Here is a 26358-nt window from a genome sequence, read left to right as displayed (position 1 = left end):
TTTTGAATGAGCATGTATTAGTCTAGTAAGCAGAAAAATACAAATAACAAACCATGATTAGTAAAATGTTTCTCATAGTCACTTAAAAATTTCTGAAAATGATGTTATCACTGATTTATCTCATTCATACAATGTATGAAGTAACCCATAAGTCTGCTAACGGCATAATGTTTTTGTTTGGTCAGAACTTCCTTTCTAAATTGCTGCTTGGCATGAAATCCCATGGACTAGAACCAAACAATCGAGTCAGGTACAGAACAGATGGAGTGAACATGAGGAAAGACAGGCCCCATCTTCAAAGGGCCGAAACACCAATCTTCCTCTGAGTCTGTGATTTTGTTGACTTCCATCTTGTCTGCCAATCTGAAGGATAAAGCAGCAGCCAAGATACTTGCCGAAAGGAATGGGTGGGTGGGGCACTCAGGGCTCTACTGGTTCTATAAAAGGTATCTGAGCTACAGCCAGGGCTCTCCTGGCCTGTCTGAACCACTTTTGCCTGGAGGGTTAGTTCAAACACATTGGAGGCAGAGTGGGCAGCAACTTCTGGGCCCAAACATCACCAGCAGCAACAATATTGCCATAAAAGAAAAATGTGGCTTTAAAGGGAGATAGAGCTAAGGACTCTTTTTTTGAGACAAGGTCTCACTTTGTAGCTCTGGCTACCCTGGAACTCTAGATTGGGTTGGCCGGGAATTGAGATACTCCTGCCTCTGCCTCTCAGGTGCTGAGATTAAAGGTGCTGAGGCACAGTGCCCCCTCGGCTTTGCACATCATTAAGGATAATGCTTAAGGATAAAGGTTAAATAAACTTAAGGAGGGTAGCAGGGGAAAAATGGTGGATCTGTACCTTAACTCACTAAAATAGATGTCAAATGGATCACAGAACTGAATTTAAAAACCCCTACAAGGAATCCTTTTTAATATACTGTCACATTTTAGGTATTGCAAGTTTTGTAGTTAGATTTTCCTCCCATGCTTTATGGTTCCCCCTATAATGAAGGCTTTAATTTTATTTTTTTTTTATTCCATTTTGTTAGAATACTCTTTACAGCTATTTTAACTCATTCCTATAGTCCCTGGGAGGCTGTGGAGGCATGCCATTTAACCAAACACTAATAGGCACTTCCTTGGTATCCTGGTCTCTGTGGCTTTGCACTCTGGGTATTTAACTCTTCTGTCATGATGAAGGCTTCTGAGTATAGGGATAGAGGACTGTCCCTTTTGTTAGAATAGGGGACCAATGTAGAGAGGCTGCATCAGCATTATTCATAGAAACAACCTACCAGGGCTGACACTAGGGTGCTGTACAATCAGCTGTGACCTGGGATGAAAGCCATCACTCCATCACCAGTCCACAGACTATCTGCCTTGCTTTTTTTTTCTTTCAAGACAGGGTGGTTGTCTTGTGTATGTGTGTGGCCCTGGCTATCCTACAACTTGCCAAGACCAGGCTGCATTGAACTCAGAGATCCACCTGCCTCTGTCTCCCAAGTGCTGGGATTAAAGGTGTGCGCCACCACTGCCTGGCTATCTGCCGTGTTTTAAAGTAAGATATGTTCTGAATCATAGTGCTCATATCACAACCCTTCTCTGGACCCAAAACCTCTCACACACAAAGAGCTATGGTGCCTCTTACGTGAACACAAAGCACTATTACACACACTTTTGAATGAGCATGTATTAGTCTAGTAAGCAGAAAAATACAAATAACAAACCATGATTAGTAAAATGTTTCTCATAGTCACTTAAAAATTTCTGAAAATGATGTTATCACTGATTTATCTCATTCATACAATGTATGAAGTAACCCATAAGTCTGCTAACGGCATAATGTTTTTGTTTGGTCAGAACTTCCTTTCTAAATTGCTGCTTGGCATGAAATCCCATGGACTAGAACCAAACAATCGAGTCAGGTACAGAACAGATGGAGTGAACATGAGGAAAGACAGGCCCCATCTTCAAAGGGCCGAAACACCAATCTTCCTCTGAGTCTGTGATTTTGTTGACTTCCATCTTGTCTGCCAATCTGAAGGATAAAGCAGCAGCCAAGATACTTGCCGAAAGGAATGGGTGGGTGGGGCACTCAGGGCTCTACTGGTTCTATAAAAGGTATCTGAGCTACAGCCAGGGCTCTCCTGGCCTGTCTGAACCACTTTTGCCTGGAGGGTTAGTTCAAACACATTGGAGGCAGAGTGGGCAGCAACTTCTGGGCCCAAACATCACCAGCAGCAACAATATTGCCATAAAAGAAAAATGTGGCTTTAAAGGGAGATAGAGCTAAGGACTCTTTTTTTGAGACAAGGTCTCACTTTGTAGCTCTGGCTACCCTGGAACTCTAGATTGGGTTGGCCGGGAATTGAGATACTCCTGCCTCTGCCTCTCAGGTGCTGAGATTAAAGGTGTGCACCACCACACCTGGCTAGGACTATTTTCTAAAATGCAAAATTGTTCCTTGAATTTCCCCCTACTCTATGCACAAATTTGTCAAGTCCAAACATGATTCTGAATGAGGTAGGTAGTCTCTACTCAGGCCTTGGTCTTTGAGGTGCCCGTCAAGGCCTTTGCCATGAAAGCACTAGGCTCCCAGGCAGGGACAGTGCTGAGGGTGGCGCCAGTCGCTGGTGAAGCTTCTCAGTTGGCTATTTTCTCGATCTCATCCAAATCATCTGTGTCCAATCTTTCTATCTTCTTATCTGAGGGAAAAACAGATTGGAAGACCACCATGAACTACCATGGAGATGCAACAGAAGTCATCTAGAACAAACATCATGGCAGTCTGGGGAGGTGCTTAGCTGTGGGACAGTGGTGCGTCCTCCGGGCACAAAGCAAGCTTTCTGAGCCTGAGCAGCTGACTACAGGTCCCTGGTCACGCATACTGACATCCCAGGGAAGTTGTCAGGTTCTCCTAGCTCGGTGTCAGGGCGCTGATACTCCAGTCCCCCAGCCCTGAATGTGCAGGTGCTCTCCTGACAACATCCAGGTGGAGCCAGCTGTGCAGGGACAGAGCCCACCTCGGGGACAAAGGAAACCTCCCCTCCCCCACACTCCCCTCTGAAAAGGGTTCCAGGCACAGCTAACTCAGGGACTCACTAAAATGCTCCTGGATTCTGTTGAGGATGTTCATGCTGTGCTTGCTGTCAACCATGTTTACTGCCAGACCCCTCTTGCCAAAGCGGCCAGTGCGTCCGATGCGATGCAGGTAGGTCTCATTGTCTGGGTTCCCGTCCTTGTCCACAGGAAGGTCAAAATTGATGACGACAGACACTTGTTCAACATCAATACCTGCACAAAGGGGTTGCAGGGAGGCAGGCAGGAGACAAAGGGGCCACCGTCAACCACAGAAACTACTGGAAACATGGCTTGGGCAGGTCACTGGTCGCTAAAGAGGACACCTACAGGGCTGTAGCCTAGGCAGAAGGACAGAACTCTGGCAGAAGAGAGAAAGCAAGTGTCTGGAAGCCTGAGTGTCTTCCCACCAAGGCAGGACTGCTGGCTTTGGCTTCTTCCAAGTGTTTCTGACTGTCCTCCTACAAAGGAATGTCCCTAAAACCCTCCCACCTCCGTGAGACTACTTTTCTTGCTCACAGGGCCTGGGACCCCAAGCCTGGTGAACGGGACCAGTGTCTGCTCACCACGGGCACACACGTTGGTGGTCACCAGGACCTTCTCTTTGCCTTCCCGGAAGCGCTCAATCACAGCTGCCCTCTGTTCCACCATCATTTCTCCACTCAGCAGAGCCACCTGGTGTCCCTCTTTGGAGAGTTCTGCTGCCAGCCAGCTAGCTGTTTTGCGGGTCTGGGAAAAAAAGCCAAAACCAAAATCAAAACAACAAAACAAAACAAAAAACACCAAAAACCAAACATTTAAAAAATATTAGCACTGAAAGAGACTATTGCGGACCTAGAAGACTCTCTGAAATTTACCAGGTAAACATTACGTAAGCTAAAACTGCCAATCTTACAGTACAATAACAAGCAGAAATGTCACCTGGGAAACAATTTTACAGTGTTACCACTATAAAAATACACTTGGGTCTAAAGACATGGTTCAGTGGGCAAAGATACGATGCTCAGGGTGATAACCAGAGTTTGAATCCAGAGACTCACATGGTGGAAGAAGAAAACCGACTTCCCAGATATCCTGACACACTGTGGCATGTACACACACAAATTAATTAATTAAAAAAAATACACTTAACGCTGATGCAGAAAAATCTGAAGTTGAAGGCCAGTCTGAGCTATATAGTAAGACCTTATCTCAAAACCAAAACAGATCTGGATGGGTCACAAGAGGGGTAAGGGAAATCAGAGTCTTTGAGCTGTCCTTGTCCTGAAGAGAAATGTCAAGAGTTTGACATGTCAGACATGCTATGTCAGAGACATGAAGGGATGATTCTGAGTAAGGGAATTCTCAAGAGATAGGACTACTGAATGCAATACACAATCCTGGACTGACTGCCTCAGGTTTAACATAACATAAAGCAAAAAGGGCTGAAGAGATGACTCAGTAGTTAAGAGAATATATTGCAAATTTAATCACAGCACTTGGGAGGCAGAGGTAGATGACTCTGAATTTGAGGCTAGGTTGGTCTACAGAGCCTGTTCCAAGACAGCCAGGGCCACACAGAGAGAAACTCTGTCTTGAAAAACCAAGGCAAAATAAAATAAAGATCACAGTAGAAAGAACTGTACTGGCAGAAGATGAAGTGTGAGAAGGGGCTGAAGGAAGGAGTGGCAGTGCATCCCCTGCAGGCCTGCGGCAGCTACTCACATGGCAGAAGATCATGGCTTGGGCGATGGTGATGGCCCCATACAGGTTGCACAGGGCCTGGAACTTCTCCTCTCTGCTATTGCAAAGGACATAATACTGTTTGATAGTGTCCAAAGTCTCCTCCTCACGCTTAAGTTTGATGATGTTGGGGTCTGGGACCACTTTCTGGGCAAACTTCCACACTGAGTCTTCAAAGGTGGCAGAGAAGAGCAGCATCTGGCAGTTTCTGGGCAGCATCCTGCAAGTGGAGGCCCAGGCACTTTGCACGACTCCAATGTTTTGATCAGAAAGAACACAAGCCCAGCCTCTGCAGCCTGGGTGGGCTGCAGCCCCAGCAAGCTGAGTGGCATATAGAACATCCTGGGGAGGGAGGAGCAGACCCAGTGTGGCACTGGGCTGAATGAGGGTTCCAGGTCTCCCTTCTCAGCACAGGCTGGGAGCATGGTGAGAGCATGTGGAAATGGCCCAGCACGCAAATACTGCTGCACAGACCAGAGCAGAGAACCCAGAGATGCAAGAGGAGGCTTTGGCTCCAGTCCCTACCTCTGGATGCGGATGCTCTGGTCTTGGTGGCCCTGAGTTGCTATCATCACGTCAGCCTCGTCCAGAACAAACACCTTGATCTTCTTGGGGTCAATGAACTTCAGCTTGGAGCACCAGTCCAGGACGGTTCCGGGGGTGCCAATGACAATCTGCTCATTGACCTTCTGACCTCTGTCCACTGTGGAAAAGACATGTTTTCTTCAGGTATTCCAAAGGAAAGCCAGCTCTGGAAATAAAAGCCTTATACACCCTCTCAGAACTGTCAGAACAAATAAACTCCAGATTTCAAAACACCTATGGAGGCTGGTAAGAAGGTCAGCATGTAAAGGCCTCTGTCAGGCCTGAGAACTGAATTCAATCCTGGGAAGCACATGGTGGCAGGGAAGGACTGACTCGCACAAGCTATCCTCTGACCTAAACACACCGTGGCTACTATTCTCCACTGCACAAACAAACACACACTCTTCAACTGTGAAGTAGGACAATCCCTGTACAGTGCATTTTAGAAACAAAATGTGTGTGCTGATATATTATTTATGACTTAATAAAGATTACCTGAAGGATCAAAATGCAAAGCCAGCCACACTAGTTAGCTATAGAAGCTGGGCAGTGGGCTGGGCACTGGTGGCGCATGCCTTTAGTCCCAGCACTCGGGAGGCAGAGGCAGGTAGATCTCTGTGAGTTCGAGACCAGTCTGGTCTACAAGAGCTAGTTCCAGGACAGCCTTCAAAGCCACAGAGAAAACCTGTCTCAAAAAACCAAACAAGCAAACAAAATTAAAAAAAAAAAAAAAAACCCACAAAAACAAAAACAAGCTGGGCAGTGGTAGCACACATCTTTAATCCCAGGACTCAAGAGACAAAGGCAGATGGATTTCTGTGAGTTCTAGGCCACCCAGGGTTACATTAGAGTCAATCAGTCTAAAAGAGAAACAGTTCACACAAAGGAGACCTCAGCATTTGAGATCCCACGCCTTTAATCCCAGCTCTAAACAGGTATATAAGATAGGAGCGGGCATTCAGTATTCAGTCTCAGGGAATTATTCTCTACCCACACTGAGTACAAGACAGCCCTTTCAGTCTGCGGTAGAGGTAAGAGCTAGTGGCTGGCTGCTTTGCTTCTCTGATCGTCAGCTTGAGCCACCATATATGTCTCTGGGTTTTTAATTTTTGTGTTACAATGTACAGGTTTCTTTCTACTTTCTCCTAAAAACTTTGAAAAAAAATTTTTATTAGATTGTGGTGGATATGCTTGGTGCCTTCAAAGGCCAGAACGGGGATCCAGATCCCCTGGAATTGGAGTTATAGATAGTTAGCTGCCCCATGTGGGTCCTAGGAATTGAACCTGGGTCCTCTGAAAGAACAAGTGCTCTCTCTAATACTGTGAGCCATCTCTGCAGCCTCTCCTAAGCTTCATATCCGGCCCTTGTTAACACTGTTTATCATCCTCTTCCATGCAGCTCACTTCTTTCCTCCTGAACTGGGTGGCCTGAGTCAAGGATCCCGGCACAGACTCTGTCTGCTTTCTCTCCTATAGACATTCTATTTGTATAGCGAGTTTCCCAAAGGACACATCTGTAGCTTAAAACACACACACACACACACACACAAACACACACACCCATCCACCCACCCCACGTCTCTGAAACTGTTACTATTTTCAGGTCTTACCCCATATACTCACATTTATTGCCTCGAACAGCATAAGCTAGCTTCAGTTCTGGATGAAATTTGCCCATCTGCTCAATCACCTTTCCTGTCTGAAGTGCCAGTTCATATGTTGGGGACAGGCACAAACACTGGCAGAGGAATTGCAGATGAGTTTAGTAATAGACAAGAGGCATAAGCCCACAAGTACCTGATGATATTATCTTTTAAATAGTGCTGGGGACCTCTTCCTCAAGCAGGCCCACCTCTCACCTGCTGAATGAATGCCTTCAGTAGGGAACCTGCCCTAGTGGGAGCCCTGCTTCAGTATTGGTAGAAGCCTTAAGAAACTACTGCTTAAATTTGCTGTCAGCAAAAGAATTCTACCCTGTCAAAGACTGAAGCACTTAACCTGCTTTGTGGGAGCCAAAGACTAATGTTAGTCATACCTCACCAGCTGGCACTACACTGCCTCAGGACATGCAAGCCAGAGCCCCCAGGCCTCTAATGCTCACCTGAGGGTATCTGTCTGCTGGTTCCACTCTGCTGAGCATAGCTAAAACAAAGGCGGCTGTTTTCCCAGTACCAGACTGTGACTGGGCAATAAGGTTCTGTGGGCTGCATTGACAAAGAACAGAAATAATTTAATATTGGAGCAAGATGTGGTGATCCATGTTTTTAACCCTAGCAGTTAAAGAGTCAGAAACATGCAGATTACTTTGAGTTCAAGAGCAGACTCCAAAGTAAGTTCTGCTAGGCAGAAAAAAAGTTAATATTGGTTAAACATAATCAAACATCCAGGGCTGGTGAGATAGCTCAGAGGTTGAAGAGCACTGTCTGTTCTTCCAGAGGTCCTGAGTTCAATTCCCAGCAACTATATGGTGCCTCACAACCATCTATGAGATATGGTACTCTCTTCTGGTGTGTGCATACATGTAGGCAGAATGCTGTATATATGATAAATAAATAATTCTTAAAAAAAAAAACATAGTCAAAAATCTGCCAGGTGGTGGTGGTGCACACCTTTAATCCCAGCACTCCAGAGGCAGGTGGATCTCTGTGAGTTCGAGGTCAGCCTGGTCTACAGAGTGAGTTCCAAAACAGCCAGAGCTGTTACACAGAGAAATCCTGTCTCAAAAAAAGAAAAAAAAGAAATCTCAAAATGTTTTTCCCTAGATAGTATGAATTTCTCTCCACTTAAGTTTCTTTATATTGTCTATGTTTCTGCACTGAAGAGAAATTAACCTTAATACATTATTTCACCTAGAATGCTGAGAATTGGACCTGTGCCCTGGCACATGCTATGCAAGCAATCTGTCACTGAACTATATTCCTTTTTTTCCCCCTGAGACAGGGTTTCTCTGTGTATCCAGGATAGACTCCAAAGTTACAGAGAAACACTGTCTGGAAAACACCAACTCCCTGCCTCAATAAAAAGAATTGATTATTTAGATGGGTTCACACCAACAAAACTCTGATTCCAGACTTTGCAGTGTCCTAGTTTTATGCCCCAAATGTACTAGGGAGATCAAGAATGCAGAGTAAGAGCTGGGCCACCAACGTCCCAGTGATGTTTTCTGCTGAGTTAAATAACATGTTCCCAAATTCAGCTCTTTCTGAACACTCTCTAGATCTAATGGGTGTTTTAGAAGGAACCTTTTCAATCTATCTCATCTGACTCAATAACCATGGTGTTTTGTCATTAAAAAAAGAAGTTGAGCTAAAAAGTCATACAAAATACTGTATCATTTGTCTAAGCTTTAAAAATATGCAAGCTGCCCTTAGATAACTATACACATAGTGAAAGTACAAACACCCAAGGAGATAATAACCATCTCAGATGACATTTGCTTCAGAACAGGTAGGCAAGGGGTGGGAAGGAGGGTTTAAGGGAGATTCCACAAACAACTGAACTGATGTTATATCTTATATTCTAAAGCTAGAGAGATATTACTGGTATCCTTCTGTATAGTTTTTGTTATGGAGCTTAAAATTTTCTAAGTAGTATTTTTAAAAACTTTTTTATATGTATGGGTGTTTCACATATGTATACAAAGAGGGCATCAGATACTCTGGGATTAGTTATACACATGGTTGTAAACTACAATGTGGTTGCTAGGAATTGAACCTGGGACCTATGAGAGAGGACCAAGTGCTCTTAACTGCTGAGTCAGCCCTTTAGTTCTTCAAAAACAGTTTTTTGAACCAATTTTTTTGTTTGTTTTTGAAAAGGCAGAGATTAAACCTAGGTCATCAAGAATGCCAAGCAAGGGCCAGGAGTGTTAGTACACATCTTTAACTCCAGCACTCAGCAGAACTTGAGGCCAGCCTGGTCTACACAATCAGCTCCAGGCAGGCCAAGACTACATAGTGAAACCCTGTCTCAACAAAACCAAAATGAACGAATAAACAAACAAATAAATAAATGAAAAGAATGCCAAGGAATCGGTCTACAATTGAGGTAAGTTCCAGATACTATTTCTGGATTTACTTATTCACTTATTTAATTTTGAGATAATGTATCACTGTAGTCCACTCTGGTCTTGAAATCAAAATCCCCCTACATCAGCCTCTCAAAGGCTAGAATTATAGGTATGATCCACCAGATACTCAGCTCCAAAATATTATCTAAAACATAAGAAAAAAATTTTTTTGAGACAGGGTTTCTCTGTATTGTTTTGGAGGCTGTTCTGGAACTAGCTCTTGTAGACCAGGCTGGTCTCAAACCCATAGAGATCCATCCACCTGCCTCTGCCTCCCAAGTGCTGCCTCCCAAGGCGTGCGCCACTACCACCCATGCGAAGAAAAATATTTTAAACATAAAATCTTATAACTGTCTAAAACATTAGTTCTCAGCCTGTGGGTTGAGGCCTTTTGATGTTTTAACAGCCCTTTCATAGGGGTCACGTAAAACCACTGGGGAAAAACACGTATTTACATTACCATTCATTAACAGTAGCAAAATTAAAGAAAGTAATTTTATGGTTGTGGGGGTCATACAACATGAGGAATTGTATTAAAGGGTTACAGCATTAGCAAGGTTGAGAACCACAGGCCTAAAATGGATAATTATTTCTATCTATCTTTTTTTTTTGAGATAGGGTTTCTCAGTGTAGCTTTGGAGCCTATCCTGGTACTCACTCTATAGACCAGGCTGGCCTCAAACTCATAGAGATCTGGCTGCCTCTGCCTCCCGAGTGCTGGGACTAAAGGAGTTAATTTTATTTTTACTGCTAAATGGAAACAATGAAGAACTGAGTGCATGGGGGGCATGGGAGGATGGGAGAGGGAACTGGGATTGATATATAAAATAAGATTGTTTCTAATTTAAATAAAAAAGTAAGAAAGGGTATTTAAAAAACTGAGTGCATAGAGATGTGGAGTTGTCTCAATGGTTAAGAGGACTTCCTGCTCTTTCACAGGACAGAGGTTCAGTTCCCAGGATCTATGCAGGGTAGGGCACACACCACCTGTAAATCCAGATCCAAGAGATCCAATGTCCACTTTTAGACTCTGCGCACACACATGCACATGCTCACACACAGATACATATACATCTATGTACATAATTATAAATAAATCTTTTAAAGAATGATTTACTATTTTTTTATTCAGTGCATTGTTTTGCCTATATGTATGAGGGTGTCAGATCACTGGAACTGGAGTGACAGACAGTTGTAAGCAGCCATGTGGGTGCTGGGTATTGAGCTCTGGTCCTGTGACAGAGTAGCCAGTATTCATGACCACTGAGCCATCTCTCCAGCACTTGAAAATAAATCTTAAAAAATATATTTACATAAAAAAGAAATTTGAGGGGCCGAAGAGATGACTCAGTGGTTAAGAGCACTAGCTGCTCTTCCAGAGGTCCTGAGTTCAATTCCCAGCACCCACATGGTGGTTCTATCTATAGTGGGAGGCCTTCTTTTGTCATGTAGGCAGAATGCTATACACATAATGAATGAACTTTTAAAAAAAGAAAAAGGAAATGTGAGCCAGGCAGTGGTGGCTCACACCTTAAATACCAGTAATCAAGAGGCCAAGGCAGGCCTTGGATCTCATGAATTTGAGGTAAGCCTGGTCTAGAGTAAGTACCAGGACAGTGAGGGATACACAGAGAAACCCTGTATTGAAAAACCAAACTAAAGATGAACAAACAAACAAACCCCAAGAAAAAGAAAAGAGCTCACATCCATGCGATTCTCCCTGCACTTCTAAAGCTCTTTTCCTGAGAAGGCGGGTTATCCCAGACAGCCCGTTTTGTGCCCAGAAACAATGAGCCATTCGCGAAACACTTAGTTAAACCAGATATGAAGAGGTACAGCTGGGTCTGTACTCACGGTTCAGCAAGCATCATGGGCAACGCATTCTCCTGGATCTTGGATGGTCGATTGAAGCCCATGGCATAGACTCCCTGGAGAAGCTGGGGTTTCCTAGGAGGAAAGACAGAGATGAGATGGGTTTCTAGCAATTAAAATGTTTTCAGCGGTTCATCATATATCAAGACATGATGCCTCCTATCTCAATCAAACTATTATTCTAAAATCTACATTTATTTATTCTCTATGTATGCATGTGCCATGGTGAACAGGTGGAGGTCAGAGGGTAACATGAACAAGTCAGTGCTCTCCTTTCCCCATGGAGGTCCTGGGGACTGAACTCAGGTAATCAGGCTTGGTGGAAAGTGCCTTTACCCAATGAACCACCTCACCAACTCCAAACTATTATTTAAAAAGATTTATTTTTACTCTATGTGTATGAATTCACATTTATGCAAAGGTGTGTGGGTGCCCATGGAAGGCAGAAGAATGTAACATGAAAAATAAATGAGCCAGAGACAGATACTGGGGTTCAAGCTTCAAGATGAAGATCAGAGAAGCAAAGCAACCAGTAGATCTTACCTCTACCCAGCTGAAATAGCAATCCTGTCACCATGAAAATTGTCAGAGGCAAAAGCTCTGAATTTCTGTCTCCTCCTCCTTCTACTCCTTTCCTCAGCCAACCATGTCTCCTAGTGCTGGGATTAAAGGCGTGTGATCCCAAGAGCTGGGAGTGAGCTCTTACTCTTCACGCTTGTGTAGGCCAGGGTGGTCTTGAACTCAGAGCGATCCATTTGTCTCTCTCCTTAGTCCTGGAGTTAAAGGTGTGTGACACCATTGCCTAGCTGCTACTGATAACTAGTATGGCTGTGGCTGGCTTTGCTTTCTGATACTTCGGGCAATCTTTATTGAATCATAATTAATATATCACCATAGAAGGGGGCACTGGATCCCCGCAAACAAGCAGTTATGAGCTGCTTGATGTGGGTGCTGTCCTCTGCAAGAGCAGCACCTAGTGCTATGGATGAACCATCAGTCCAGCCCTCACCCATCCAAAGCATCACCTTACACTATAAATGTCACTCTGAGACTGTTACAGTTTCTTAAATAGACCTGAAGAACCCACACTTTCAGCAAGCCATCCTAGCTGGTCATGAAATACATTATAAAGGTAAATTCCTAAAATAAACACTGCTTGCTACAGAGATGTAATGTTCAATTTCTTTGGAAAAATGGAATTTTCAGGGGTTTTTTGGCTAGTGTCTCAAGTAGCCAAGGCTATCCTTAATTATTTGGTCTTGCCTTTTATTGGGGCAGAGAGGGATGTTTTTTTAAGACAGGGTTTCTCTGTGTAGCCCTGGCTCTTCTGGAACTCACTTTGTAGACCAGGCTGGGTTCAAACTCAGAGATCTGCCTGCCTCTGCCTTCCCAGTGCTGGGATTCTTTTTCACCACTCATTTTTCATAACTATTTTTATTTCTTGGAGACAAGGTCTGTCTATGTAGCCCTGCTGTCCTGACTGTCTCTTGAGTATCACCAGTTATGCAGACCAGGATTGGTGCATGCACTAGAACTGCACTGCCATCCTGAATTTCAGTATTTCTCTATTTAGATGTCAAGTGTGAGCCCCAATTTTGTGTACTCAGCTGGCTGAATACACAGGGCAAGAAAAAGGAAGAACAGTGATTAAGCTAGTTTCTATTTGTTGATATGGTAACCCGGTAAGTGTGGTTGTTGGGACAGTTTGAATGAAGTCAGAGGCCAGAGCTAGCTACTAGTCAACCAAGATTAAACAGAGGTTTTGGAGGACTGAGGAGAGAGGACAGGAGTAGTATGGCAGATGGGAAGGGATCGTGGCTCTTTTGGAGGCAGGAACAGAGCAGTAGGAAGGCCTGGTGGTTGCTCTGTTTCTCTGATCTTTCAGGTTCTTAGCCCGATACCTGATTCCTGAATTTTATTGATAAAGAACAATTAAATTGGCCAGGTGGTGGTGGCACACATCTTTAATCCTAGCACTCGGGAAGCAGAGGTAGGCAGATCTTTATGAGTTCGAGGCCAGCCTGGTCTACAGAGTGAGTTCCAGGACAGCCTCCAAAGCTACAGAAACCCTGTCTCAACTCCACCAAACAAACCAAACAAAAACAGAACCAGAGGTTTTGGAAGACTGTAGACAGACAGGACAGGAAGTGGTAAGGCGGGGCTGAGAGGGATCAGGACTCTTTTGGAGGAAGAAATGGAGCAGGTAGGAGAGGACTGGTGGCTTCTCTGATCCTTCAGATTCTTACCCCCATACTGACTCCTGAATTTTTACTGATAAAGAATAGATTAACACTTGACTTATTTATCATTACTGTGTGTACTGCATGATGTATCTATGCGTGTGGGTCTGACAGTCATGGTCCATGCACATGTGGATTTTTCAGGAGTTAGTTTTGTTCCTCTACCATGGATTCTGAAGACTGGACTAAGGTTATATCCAGTAAAAAGACACCTTGCCAGCCCAGCAAGCTTTTTGCTTTTGTTTTTAAAGGCTGGCCTTGAACTCATTATGTTGCTGAGGGTAGCTTTGAATTCCTGATCATTTTACCTTTCACCTCCACCTTGAGTGCTGTATCACCGCCCACCCTTCAGAGCTCAGCTTTTCACAGAAAAGCTAATAGCTGGGCATGGTGTCTCACACACTAAAGAAAGTTGAGGTAAAGGACTGCCTCAAGTTGTGTACTATTCCGGACTACACAGTGGTAGTGTATATTGGATCTGGTCAGCCTAAGCTACTGAGACTTTATCTTTAAAAAAGAAAGAGGTGTAGGGAGAGGACTAGCGAGATGATATGAGTATGATCTGTCAGATGGGACCCACATGGTAGAAAGAGGGAACTGACTCCCACAAGTTATCCTCTGACCTCTGCACATGCATACACACATACAAATAAATGCAATAAAAAAGTTTAAAAGACAAAGGGGCTGGAGAGATGGCTCAGTAGACAGCTGTTCTTCCAAAGGAACTTACTTGGTTAGATTCTCAACACCCATGTGGCAACTTACAACTCCAGTTACATGGGATCTGACCGCCCTCTTCTGGTCTTTCTGTGTAGGCAAAACATCCACACAGAAAAAAAATGAAAATTTTATATTTTAAATAAAAATGGTGGCTCAGGCCGGGCGTTGGTGGCGCAGGCCTTTAATCCCAGCACTCGGGAGACAGAGGCAGGCGGATCTCTGTGAGTTCGAGACCAGCCTGGACTACCAAGCGAGTTCCAGGACAGCCTCCAAAGCCACAGAGATACCCTGTCTCGAAAAACCAAAAAAAAAAAAAAAAAAAAAAAAAAAAAATGGTGGCTCAGAGGCAGGCAGATCTGGGTTCAAGGCCAACCTGGAAAAAGAGTGAGTGCCAGTCTAGCTAACAGGTAAGCTATGAGTTCATCAAGAGACCCTGCCCAAAAACAGGATGGGAAATAATAAGAACAGTGTCCCCAATGTCATTGTCTGGCCTCCAAGTATGTGCACATGCATTCCCATGCACAGGTACACATACACAAGTCCCACACACACAAAATGAGAAAACCCCAAACAATAAAATAACCCAAGTACTCTAGGCAATCTAGGTTCCATCCAGTTACCTTCCATCAAATAAGTAAGAGAAAACCTGCCTAAAAGAACAATTTAGGAGCTGGAGAGATGGCTCAGCGGTTATGAGCACTGGCTGCTCTTCCAGAGAACCTGGGTTCAATTCTCAGCACCCACATGGCAGCTCACAACTGTCTGTAGCTTCAGTTCCAGGAGACATGACACCCTCACACAGACATACATGTAAACAAAACACCAATGTGAATGAAATTAAAAAAAGAAAGAACAATTCAAGCTCCAAGCAGTAGCTCAGATCTGCAAGTGCAGTACCTGGCTGGCCAAGGCAGGAGGATCTGTATGAGCTCCAAGTTAGCCATGTGGCTACATAGATTCTTTCAAAAAGAATCAGCAATCCATCAGCAGCTAAACTGAGAGTACAAGTCTTTCAAATGAAAGGCATTTAAAACTCAGTGAGCTCAGAAGAATTCATTCAACAGTTGAGACAACTGGCTCATACCTGTAATCCTAGCACTTAGGAGGATTACTGAGTCCTAGACTAACCTACACTACCTAGTTGACTAGACACAGTAGTGTTCACTACAGACACAATAATGTTGACCTCAGACACTGTAGTGCTAACTACAGACACAGTACTGTACAGTTCAAATAATTAAAAACAGAAAACCCCGGGACTGGAGAGATGGTTCAGTGGTTAAGAGCAAACTGCAGCTCTTCCAGAGGACCTGGGTTTGATTCTCAGCACCCACACAGCATATAACAGTCTGTAACTGAAATTCCAGGGGATCTGATGCCCTCTTCTGATCTGCAAGCATTGCATATACATGGTGCACAGACAAACATGCAGGCAAAACACCTACACACATAAAATAAAAATAATAAATCTTTAAAAAAAAAAAGAAAACTCCTTCTGAGAGCTATTAAGTACATTTATTATTAGGGGGGGTTCCTTCCCTCAATGCTGGCCTATCAAAGGCTTCTATGTATTTTAGGTGTCAAGAATCCAGGCTCTTCAGACAGTTTCTAAAGCAGGCTAAAGTTTGTAAAGCCTGTAGACTTCCAAAGGGCTTACCTAATTAGACATTTCTGACATCCAGAAATCACCTGTCAGCCAATATTTTATTCAAAGCTCTAAGACTATAAAAGAAAAAAAAAAGATTTTCAGCTATGATGAATAAATCTGTAGCACTTCAGTTTCTACTAAGAAAATCATGTACTGTGGTACAACACCTGTAGTCCTAGTTACCCAGGAGGCTCAGGTGGGAGGATCCTTGAGCCCAGGTGTCCAAGGCTTGCAAGGGCAACACAGTGAGATCCCACATGCACACTGTAACCCAGGCAGATCCTGAACTTCTGAATCTCTTACTTCAAAGCAGCTAGGTCATGGGCCTGCATCACTACCAGGCCACCGAGATTTAGTATCCAAAGAAAAAGAAAAAAGTTATACTGGAAGCAAAAAGGGTAGCCAAAAAAGAGTGTAGAAAACCATCACTTATTCAATACAGTTTCATTTGTCCTAGGCTGGCCTCAAACTTGCTGTATAATCTAGAGTGACCTTGAGTTTTTAAAAAGATCCTCCTGCCTGCACAATCCCCCAAACGCTAGGATTACACGTGTGCCATCTAATTCCTGTTTTGTGCAGTGCTAGGGATCAAACACACGACTTCATATTTGCTAAGCAAGTACTTATTCTATTACAACTCTCAACCCTCCCAAACTAATGTTTGAGTCAAGTAGATTTATTTGTTTGTGTTTTTTTTTTCCAGACAGGGTTTTTCTGTGTAGCCCTGGCTGTCCTAGAACTCAGAAATCTATCTGTCTCTGCCTCCTGAGTGCTGTGACTAAAGGCATGAGCCACAACTGCCCAGCAAATCATGTAGATTAACTACTCAAAAGATGTAAATATGATTTTCAAAACAAAACAAACAAACAAACAAACAAAAAACCCCACATAACCTTTTTTTAAAGCCAAAGATAAAGTCCAGAAAATGTAACCTTGGCTGTCCTGGAATTTACCCTGAAGACCAGGTCTGCCTCTGCTGACCAAGGCATGTGCTACCACCGCTGACTTTTAGTTGTTGCTGTTGTTTTTTGAGATAGGATCTTTCCACCTAATTCTGGCTAGACTGAACTCCACTTGCTTCTGTCTACTTGGATTAAACATGTGCACCACCATGCCCAGTTCAGAGATGTTTTTTCACTGGGACTGGGTAACAGCTGTTCAAAGCAATGGATACTCACAGGCGAAGCTCTTCAAAAGACTTCACTGAGTAGAGAGGGGAGTTTGGGTCCCTCTGCAGGACTTCTACTTGGTTGGTGTTATCCACAAGATTGCTTCTGATGAGCTTGTTGAGTAAAGACTGAGCAGCTCTGTCCTCTGTCAGGAAGAAAGCAGATGTTCTTCATCCACATGAGGCAAGGCCTGCCCTTGAGAAAATACACTCCCTATTTCTGCATCAGACCTTTACAAGCACTCAGTTGGAGAAAAGCCCAATTCCACTCCCTTTCATTTTTGATTTATTACAGAGATTGTCTCACATGAACTCACAGTTCTGGGAGTCCTGCCCTTGCAATGAATAAGCTATTTTTTGTTTTGTTTTAAACCTCATTTGCCTTAGCTTCCCAAATAGCTTAGACTGAAAGCATGATGCTTCTAAATGACCTTATCACCTACAGTGACACCCTTTTGTTTTCTGTTTCTCCAGTGTTGGGGATAGAACTCAGAGTCTAGCATACATGTCCAGCCTGACACACTCCCTTTTTGCTTCTTGTATGTGTATGTAATGTATGTGTTGCTATGAGCACAAAGATGTGCACAAGTGTACACATCATGCATCTTCCTCAAATGCTTCGTCACCTTATTTTTTGAGATGGGGTCCTTCAATGAGCCTGCAGTTTATTAATTTTTTTAGACTGGCTGGGCAGAAAGCTCAGGATCCCCGTTGTCATTCCATCCACTCCTCCATCCACCACCAGAGCTATGCTTACAGATGAATTACTACTGCTCATGGTTTTCTTGTGGTACAAACTGGGGGTATAAACCCAGGCCACCACTTCATGGGGGGCAGGCCACTGTTGAAGACATTTTCTTTGGCTTCAAGTTCAGCGCACTTTTGTGGAATATTAGTTGAAAATGAATTACATTTGTTTATACTGTGGAATAATTCATTTAATGATGCAAATGCATTGCATTCTTTTATATTGCATTTGTTTAACTCAGTGAAGCTGTGTTAGTTTGCCTGTCTAAAATACTTGATTGGTCTAATAAAGAACTGAATGGCCAATAGCTAGGCAGGACAGGGATAGGCAGGGCTGCCAAGCAGAGAGAATAAATAGAAGGAGAAAAAGAAAACAGGGAGGAGGTAGTAAAGGAGGAGAGGAGGATGCCAGGGGCTGCCACCCAGCCACACGATGGAATATATAGGAGAGGTATACAAAACTAGAGAAAGGTAAAAGCCCAGAGGCAAAAGGTAGACCGGATAATTTAAGAGCTGGCCAGAAATAAGCCAAGCTAAGGCTTGGCATTCCTAAGAAATAAGTTTCCATGTGATTATTTTGGAGGTGGGTTAAAAACTACACGCTCTTTTGATGTCCCCATCACTTCCCTGTCTTATAACTCAGTGTTTCTAGCTTCAGGTAGGTAAGCCTTGGTTATACCAAGTCTCTCACAAGAGTACCTCAAAGAATGGTTACCTTTCTCTTCTTCCTCAGTCTTCTCCGCAGTGGTACTGGTTTTGATGACACCTACACAAGAAAACAGTCGTCACCAGGAAGACAAACACAACCCACGTATAGGTTGGGACAATGGAAACACTAACCCTAAAGTGAACAAACGTAAAGAACTGGCATTTTTAAATGCTTAGTGGATTCTGTGTTTACAAAGCATGTAAGAGCTTAAGAAAAAACTTAAATTTGAACACAGAATCACAAAAATATTGGTTTCTGGGCTGGAGAGATGGCTCAGAGGTTAAGAGCACTGACTGCTCTTCCAGAGGTCTTGAGTTCAATTCCCAGCAACCACATGGTGGCTGACAACCATCTACAATTCAATCTGGTGTATATGTAATTAATAAATAAAAAAATCTTAAAAAAAATATTGGTTTCTGACTTAGTTATCCTAAAAAAAAAAAAAGCATAGCATTACATAGCAAATTCTATTTCCTATTTTTTACCTATAAGACTAGAAAAAACTCGGCCGGGAGTTGGTGACACACGCCTTTAATCCCAGCACTTGGGAGGCAGAGGCAGGTGGATCTCTGTGAGTTCGAGGCCAGCCTGGTCTACAGAGCTAGTTCCAGGACAGTCTCCAAAACAATACAGAGAAACCCTGTCTCGAAAAACCAAAAAAAAAAAAAAAAGACTAGAAAAACTCAAAAGTCTGACTAAACATTTTGTGATTAAACTATAAGGTAACAGATACTTTCAGGCTCTGTTGACAGAAATATAAAATTGTAGAATACTGCCTTACATGATGGTGAATGTCTGTAATCCCAGGACTGGGGAAGCAGAAGCAAGTTCACTCATGAATTTGAAGCTAGCCTGGTCTATATATAAATTCTATATCAGTCAAGGCTATATATTGAGACCCAAACCACTAAAAATAAAACAATTTTAGAGAGGGAATTTTATGCCTTGTTTTTGAGACAGGGTCTCATGTAGTCCAGGCTGGCCTAGAGTTTGTTATGTAGCAGGGAATGAAAATGATACTGAATGTGTGATCCTCTCGCTTCTATTTCCAAATACTTAGATTATAAAGATGCAGCAGCATTCCTGATTTATATGATAGTAAGGATTGGACCCATGTTCCTGGACACTATCTAGCAGCCTACCCCTACTTGGAAAAATATTTTTAAGCCAGGTGGTGGTGGCCCTCGCCTTTAATGTCAGCAGTTGAGAAGCAGAGGCAAACAGATATCTGTGAATTCAAGGCCAGCCTGGTCTACAAAACAAGCCTGTGATACAGAGAAATCCTAACACACACAAACACACAGTGAATGATTGGGTAAAAGTATTTGCTGACACACACACACACACACACAAAAGTATTTGCTGACACACACACACACACACACACACACACACACACACACACACAGTGAATGATTGGGTAAAGGTATTTGCTGCCAAACATGATGACCTGAGTTCAATCTCCAGGTCAGACTCGGCAGACAAAAACAACTTCTTTAATTGTCCTGACTTTCTTTTTTCATCCCCCCCCCCCCGCTTTTTTTTAAGACAGGGTTTCTCTGAAGCATTGGAGCCTGTCTTGGAACTCCCTCTGTAGACCAGGCTGGCCTTGAACTCACAGAGACCTGCCTGCCTATGCCTCCTGCCTCCTGATTGCTGGTGTGTGCCACCATTGCCTGGCTATAAAAATTTATTACAGACTTATTTTTGCTGTAATTATATAATGTCTAAGCACATGAGTGCAGATGTTCTCAGAGGCTAGGAAAGGAAGTATTTATAGGACACTGTGAGTTATCTGATGTGGGTGCTGAGAACAGAAATGAGTTTCTGCAAGAGCAATGAGAACTCTTAACTACTGAGCTATCTTTCCAGCACACCACAATTTTTTCTCAAAGTCTTATACTCTTGACCTAGCAAATCCATTCAGAGTAATTAGTGTAGAAACACATTTCACAACATGAAGTATTGAAGCTCATAGTTATTCTAAGACATACTGTTTATAATAATACCAAATTGAGACAAACCCTAGATAACTGATTAATGACATATCAACATAATGCAATGCTGGTCAATATGGAGAGCATGCAAAGGAATATTGTGGCATGAAAAAAAAATACAGTATACTGTGCATTGTCTTGTCATCTCTCAGAGGTAGGGAGTGATAGGGAGAGAGGAACCAGAGAACAGAGACAATGAAAATATGAATCCCTATAAACCTAAACAGTAAGCAAAACGAAACTAAAATGTCACTAACAGTAGTTACTTATGTGTCACAAATTTAACTCAGAATTCCTAAAATTTATTTATCCTGTCCTAACCCCCAGTACCTCAGAAAGGCACCTTATCTGAAAATGGAGTTAAGTGTGCCCAACTCCAATATTACTGGACCCATATAAAAAGGGAAATCTAAGACTGAGGAGTAACAGAGCACTTGCCTTGAATGTCTAAGACTCTGTGTTTGATCCCCAGCATTTCCAATCACCCAGTCAATCAGTTAATCAACAAAGAAAGAATGCTATGTAGAAGAATACCATGTGAGATCTGGGTAAAATCATTAAAACCCAACGAACAGCAAAAACTGCCAGCCAAGGCTTAGAATAAGGTCTTTTTACAAGCTCTCAAAAACAACAAACCTTGCTGACACCTTGATCTTAGAATTCTTATCTCCTGAGCTTTCAGACAATAAGCTACTATGGGTTGGTTTTTGGGTTTTTGTTTTGTTTTGTTGTTTGGAGAAAGGGTCTTACTCTGTAGCTCTGGCTGGCCTCTAACTCAGAAATCCACCCACCTCTGCCTCTTCTGGCTTACAGCAACACATTTGGGAGCTATTGTGGTTTTAACTACCCACCTTTGAGGTGGTTTGTTAGAGGTACCCCAGCAAATGAACACAGGTAGTCACAGAACAGTAGACACTGGGGCAGTGTGGAAAAAGGAGGCCTTGTGCCTTTTCATACTTTCTTTTTTATTTGTTTCTGAGACAAAGTTTTGCTATGTAGCCCTGGGGAGGGGTAGGGGGATGGTCTAAAAAACTTCAATAATCCTCCGGATCACTGGCATCACAAATGGAAGCCACCACGGCTGGCTTTAATCTAGTCCCGTTTCAAAAGATTTAAACATTAAGTAAATATGAGAGCAATCCAATAGTGACTTGTGTGTGTGCTTTGGGGTTTTTTTTCCCCCCAAGACAGGGTTTTTCTGTTAGTCCTGGCTATCTTGGAACTTACTCTGGCCTCGAACTCAGAGATTCCCCTGCCTCTGCTTCCCAAATGCTGGGATTAAAGGTATACACCAATACCACCTGGCTGTGACTTTTGTTTTTAAGGCTCCATTGTGGTGCTGACATCTGTTGAATGACTCTAGGACAGTTCACTGCTCACTGCACATGTGAGCGGTGGCACAAGCACAGGTGTAACTCTGGTACCTAGTCTGTAGTTACCCATGACTCACCATTGGTGTCTGCTTTGACTTTTTCTTCTTTGATCTGCAAACTGCTCATCTGAGTAAGAATAAAAGGAAACAGTAAGCAAAAGATCTGACCAAGGAAGGCAGTGGGGATGCATGGTGAAAGGTTAACAGAAACTACTGCAGAGCTGGTTGGGGGAACTAGTTTGTTCTACCCAACACAGAAGTGCTAAAAGCCTGGGCAAAAGCACCTCATGTTTCCTCAACAGCATAAAAAGAGGAGGTAGGCATGGGTTAAATGTAATGGTATAAGGAAAAGTGGGGGAGCTTGAAATTTACACTCTCTAGAACATCTCCAAGTTTTTGTTTGCCTAGGTTTGGATGATGATAGGGTAAACCCAGGACACAGGACTCGTGGCCTTTATTTATATTTTTTTTTGTTTAAGATTTATTTATTGTGTATACAGTATTCTGCCTGCTGTATGCCTGCAGATCAAAAGCACACTAGGACCATGTGCGTGCTGGGAGTTGGAACTCAGGGCCTCTAGAAGAGAGCAGTCAGTGCTCTTAATCAATGAGCCATCTCTCCAGCCCCCAGTACTTGTGTCCTTAATGGCAGATGTGCTACCAGAAAGCCATGCCCCAACTTCTTTAACCCTATCAACAGCAAATCAATCAAAGTCCTCTATCCTATCAACCACCTGCATGGTAGGTTACTCTAAAATGCGTTACAATAAACTGGGTGTGGTGAAACAGCACTTGGGGATGGAGGCAGGAAGAATGAAGCTGAAGGTCGTGAGTTAGAAGCCAGTTTGTGCCGCATGAGACTTTGCCTTTAAAAAAACAAAACAACAAAACTATTACAATGAAAATTCTAGAACTTCAATAAAAGTTGTTTTTTTAAATTAACTGTTGGCTACATGGTCTTTATCAACAGAAACTGGATTGTTAATTTATAACAGAAAATACACTCAGAGCAGAAATTAATAAATTTGCAATCAAGTCTCCACTTTCACAAACTTTAAAATTTATTTCGCCTGCATGTCTGTCTGTGTGAGGGTGTCAGAAGCCCTGGAAGTAGAATTACAGACAGGAGTGAGCTGTCATGTAGATATTGGGAATTGTACTGGGTTCTCTGGAAGAGCAGTCAGCGCTTTTAACCACTAAGTCATCATTCCAGTCCCTCACAAACATTTCTTATGACCTAAAAACTGCTAAGAGTGATTTGAAGATGGTAAAGATGGTAATCTTGACTGTCAACTCGACAGTCCTTAGAATCAATAAAAGACAACCCTCTGAGGAGTTTACCTGAGGGAGGAAGACCACCACTACACCAAATCTGGGCAGCACTACTCCCTGCATTAGGGTCCTGGACTGAATGAGAAGGTGAGTGAAGCATCAATCATCATCATCACCACATCATCATCATCAATCTCTCTCTTAAGGACCACTGTGACTCCCAGCACCATGCCTTCCACCATAATGAACCATGTGTCCGTCCTTCTTAAACCATGAGCCAAAATAAACTTTTAAGTTGTTCTTGTCATGTATTTTGCCACAGCAAAGATCAAAGCAACTAATACACTGGTATTTAAGATATGTTCCCAGGGCCCTAGGTCTGCCCCCAGGTCCCTTAATGTCAAGAGTTGTTGGTTTTTTGAGACAGGGTCTCTCTACATAGCATTGGCTGTCCTGGGACACACTATGTATACCAGTCTGTCCTTGAACTCACAGAGACCCATCTGTTTCGGCCTCCTAAGTACTAAGATTAAAAGCGGGAGCCAATACACCTACCATGAACTGTTATCCTTCCTGGAATATTGCTCTCAGAATTACTATACTCTGCTAAATGATAATGTCTTTTCCAAGTTGCCCTCTCCAACTGACACTACTAGGCCTTTGAGAAAAGGAGATCTACTCACACATGCATAACTTACCTTTCTATGGCTGTGATTTAAAAAAACATAATCAGGACAATTTACAGAAGAGTTGACTTGGGCTTGTGGTTCTAAGAGTTATTCTAGGGTAAGAGTCCACTATGGCAGATCAGAGGCATGGTGACTGCAGCTAGAAGCTGAGGGCTTTCATGTTGAACTGCTTTTGAAATAGGGCTTTTATTTTCCCCACAAGGCTTGTCTCCAGTGGCCAGCCAATCAAATGCCGCACACAACCTCTAATGATTAATATTGCCTCTGTGGACAGGAAATGTACACAGGTCTACGTGGCGAAAGGTGTATGTGTGTTGGGGTGGTGGTGGTGAAGCATTATCTCAAGGGGCATCAGGTGTATGTGTGTTGGGGTGGTGGTGGTGAAGCATTATCTCAAGGGGCATCAGGTGTATGTGTGTTGGGGTGGTGGTGGTGAAGCATTATCTCAAGGGGCATCAGGTGTATGTGTGTTGGGGTGGTGGTGGTGAAGCATTATCTCAAGGGGCATCAGGTGTATGTGTGTTGGGGTGGTGGTGGTGAAGCATTATCTCAAGGGGCATCAGGTGTATGTGTGTTGGGGTGGTGGTGGTGAAGCATTATCTCAAGGGGCATCAGGTGTATGTGTGTTGGGGTGGTGGTGGTGAAGCATTATCTCAAGGGGCATCAGCCTTCTAATCAACAAGCATAATGGCTCGGTAAAATATCAAGGATGTCTATCTAGGTGATACCGGTGATCTTCATATTATGAGATTAGGTACATATTTTTTACCCTTGCAGTGCAGGGTGTCCACCTGGGCCTTGTTCAGGCTAGGCAAGTGTAACTTACAAAACTTAAGTCCCCAGCTTTGGATAGTACACTTTAAAAAATGAGAAAGGTAGGTATGGTGGTACCCTCCTGCAATTCCAGTTAGGACAGGAGGATTAGTGGAGTCCAAGGGTTTGAGGCCAGACTGAGATCTCCTTCTCAAACACACATAATTAAATTGAAAACAATTCCCAATCACTCTTTTAAGGATAATCTCATATTAAACATTAGATTTGAATCTTCAGATGGAGCTCATAAAATAGTTCAGTGGGTAATTGCATGTCATCAAGTCTGGTGAACTGAATCCATCCCTGGGACCACGCTGTAGGATGAGAACCTAGCCTCACAAGTTGTCTTCTGACCTCCACACACACCATGATGCATGCATGCTCAAAACGCATACATACACAAAATACAATTAATGGTTAAAGAAATAAATACTGGAGCTACAGTGAAGGTTCCGTGGTTAAGAGAGCTTGCTGCTCTTGCAGGAGTTTAGGGTTTGGTTCCCAGCATCCACAGTAAGGCTCATGTTGGTTTCTACCTCCATTTCCCTCTTCTAACATATGTAGGCACAAAAGGAGTGCACAGATAAACACAAAACAAACAGAAGCAGATATTAAAGAAAGTATTTGAGCCACCCGAGCTAAACAGTGATCTGCAGGCCATCCGGTCTGTCTCAAAAACAAAACAAAGGCAGCAAGCCTGTAATTCCAGCAATTAAGAGGAGGTAGAAAGACATCAGGAGTACTTAAGGACAGCCTCAGCTACCCAGCAAGTCAGAAGCCAACCCGGACTAAAGGAAACCCTGTCTCGAACACACCAACACACCACCACCACCACCACACACGTCTAAGAAATGAAACTAAATGTCACTAAAAAAAATTTTTTTTTTTTTTTTTGGTTTTTCGAGACAGGGTTTCTCTGTGGCTTTGGAGGCTGTCCTGGAACTAGCTCTTGTAGACCAGGCTGGCCTCGAACTCACAGAGATCCGCCTGCCTCTGCCTCCCGAGTGCTGGGATTAAAGGCGTGCGCCACCAACGCCCGGCGTAATGTCACTAAAATATTAACTAAAGAGTTTGTATTTGTAGCTATGCGAAGCATTAAAGCAAAGCAAAAAAAAAAAAGTTATTCCGGAGAGCTACAAACTGCCAAACACATTACACACATGTAAGAAATTGGGTGAAAAGTAGCATAAATGCACCCCAAAACTTTCCCTTAACAATGGAAAAGAGAACTTTATGTTGCCATTTGTTATAAAAGGACAAGAGAAGGAGCCAGTTTGGGGCCTCGCACACATAGTGAGGACAGAGTCACCACGGGAAAACTTTTCAGTTCAAATTCGGATACGAAGCTCGCTGCGGATTTTCTTCACTCTAGAAGCAAATCAGCACTAAGTGATTGCCCGCAGCAAACTCCTGCGGCGCGCGGGCCGACCCGACTCGGAGGTCCCGGTGCTGGAAACAGCGTCCGCCTGAGTCCCCCATCCCCGCCAGGCCACTGACCGACTTGACAGCGGCTTCCTGTTCGTCCACCGCCAACGCCCAGGAGTCGGTGGCCATGGTCCCCGAGGCAAGCGGGATCTGCAGAGGCTCCACACCCCGCCAACACCAGCGTGAAGTCCCAACCAGCGCCAAGCGCCACTCACGCGGAGCGGAAGGAGACGTGCGCGGGGCT

The 26358-nt window shown here is 43.4% G+C and overlaps 1 protein-coding gene across 1 annotated transcript; it reads right to left on the bottom strand.

Moving 5' to 3' along the window:
* Positions 1-26358, bottom strand: LOC101836613 (ATP-dependent RNA helicase DDX19A). The gene is made up of 12 exons (XM_040736868.1): positions 26187-26358; positions 21994-22042; positions 18553-18603; positions 17101-17236; positions 11297-11389; positions 7475-7577; positions 6997-7111; positions 5314-5491; positions 4771-5008; positions 3633-3795; positions 3091-3282; positions 1-2693 (listed from the first exon to the last, which is right to left on the bottom strand). The coding sequence occupies exons 1-12, from the start codon at positions 26241-26243 to the stop codon at positions 2632-2634; spliced, it is 1437 nt and encodes a 478-aa protein (XP_040592802.1). The 5' UTR covers positions 26244-26358; the 3' UTR covers positions 1-2631.

Source organism: Mesocricetus auratus, unplaced genomic scaffold, assembly GCF_017639785.1.
Source record: "Mesocricetus auratus isolate SY011 unplaced genomic scaffold, BCM_Maur_2.0 Super-Scaffold_6723, whole genome shotgun sequence".
Classification (NCBI taxonomy): domain Eukaryota; kingdom Metazoa; phylum Chordata; class Mammalia; order Rodentia; family Cricetidae; genus Mesocricetus; species Mesocricetus auratus.
Note: the sequence above shows the minus strand (reverse complement) of the source record. Positions and strands in the feature narration are given on the sequence as shown.

Bases quoted from the DNA above. Each gene is read 5' to 3' on its own strand.
- LOC101836613 (XM_040736868.1), bottom strand. From the start codon at position 26,243: ATGGCCACCGACTCCTGGGCGTTGGCGGTGGACGAACAGGAAGCCGCT. The intron at 22,043-26,186 runs GTCAGTGGCCTG...ATTCTTACTCAG, and splicing joins AGGAAGCCGCTGTCAAGTCG to ATGAGCAGTTTGCAGATCAA. The intron at 3,283-3,632 runs GTGAGCAGACAC...CCCTTTGTGCAG, and splicing joins CACCAACGTGTGTGCCCGTG to GTATTGATGTTGAACAAGTG.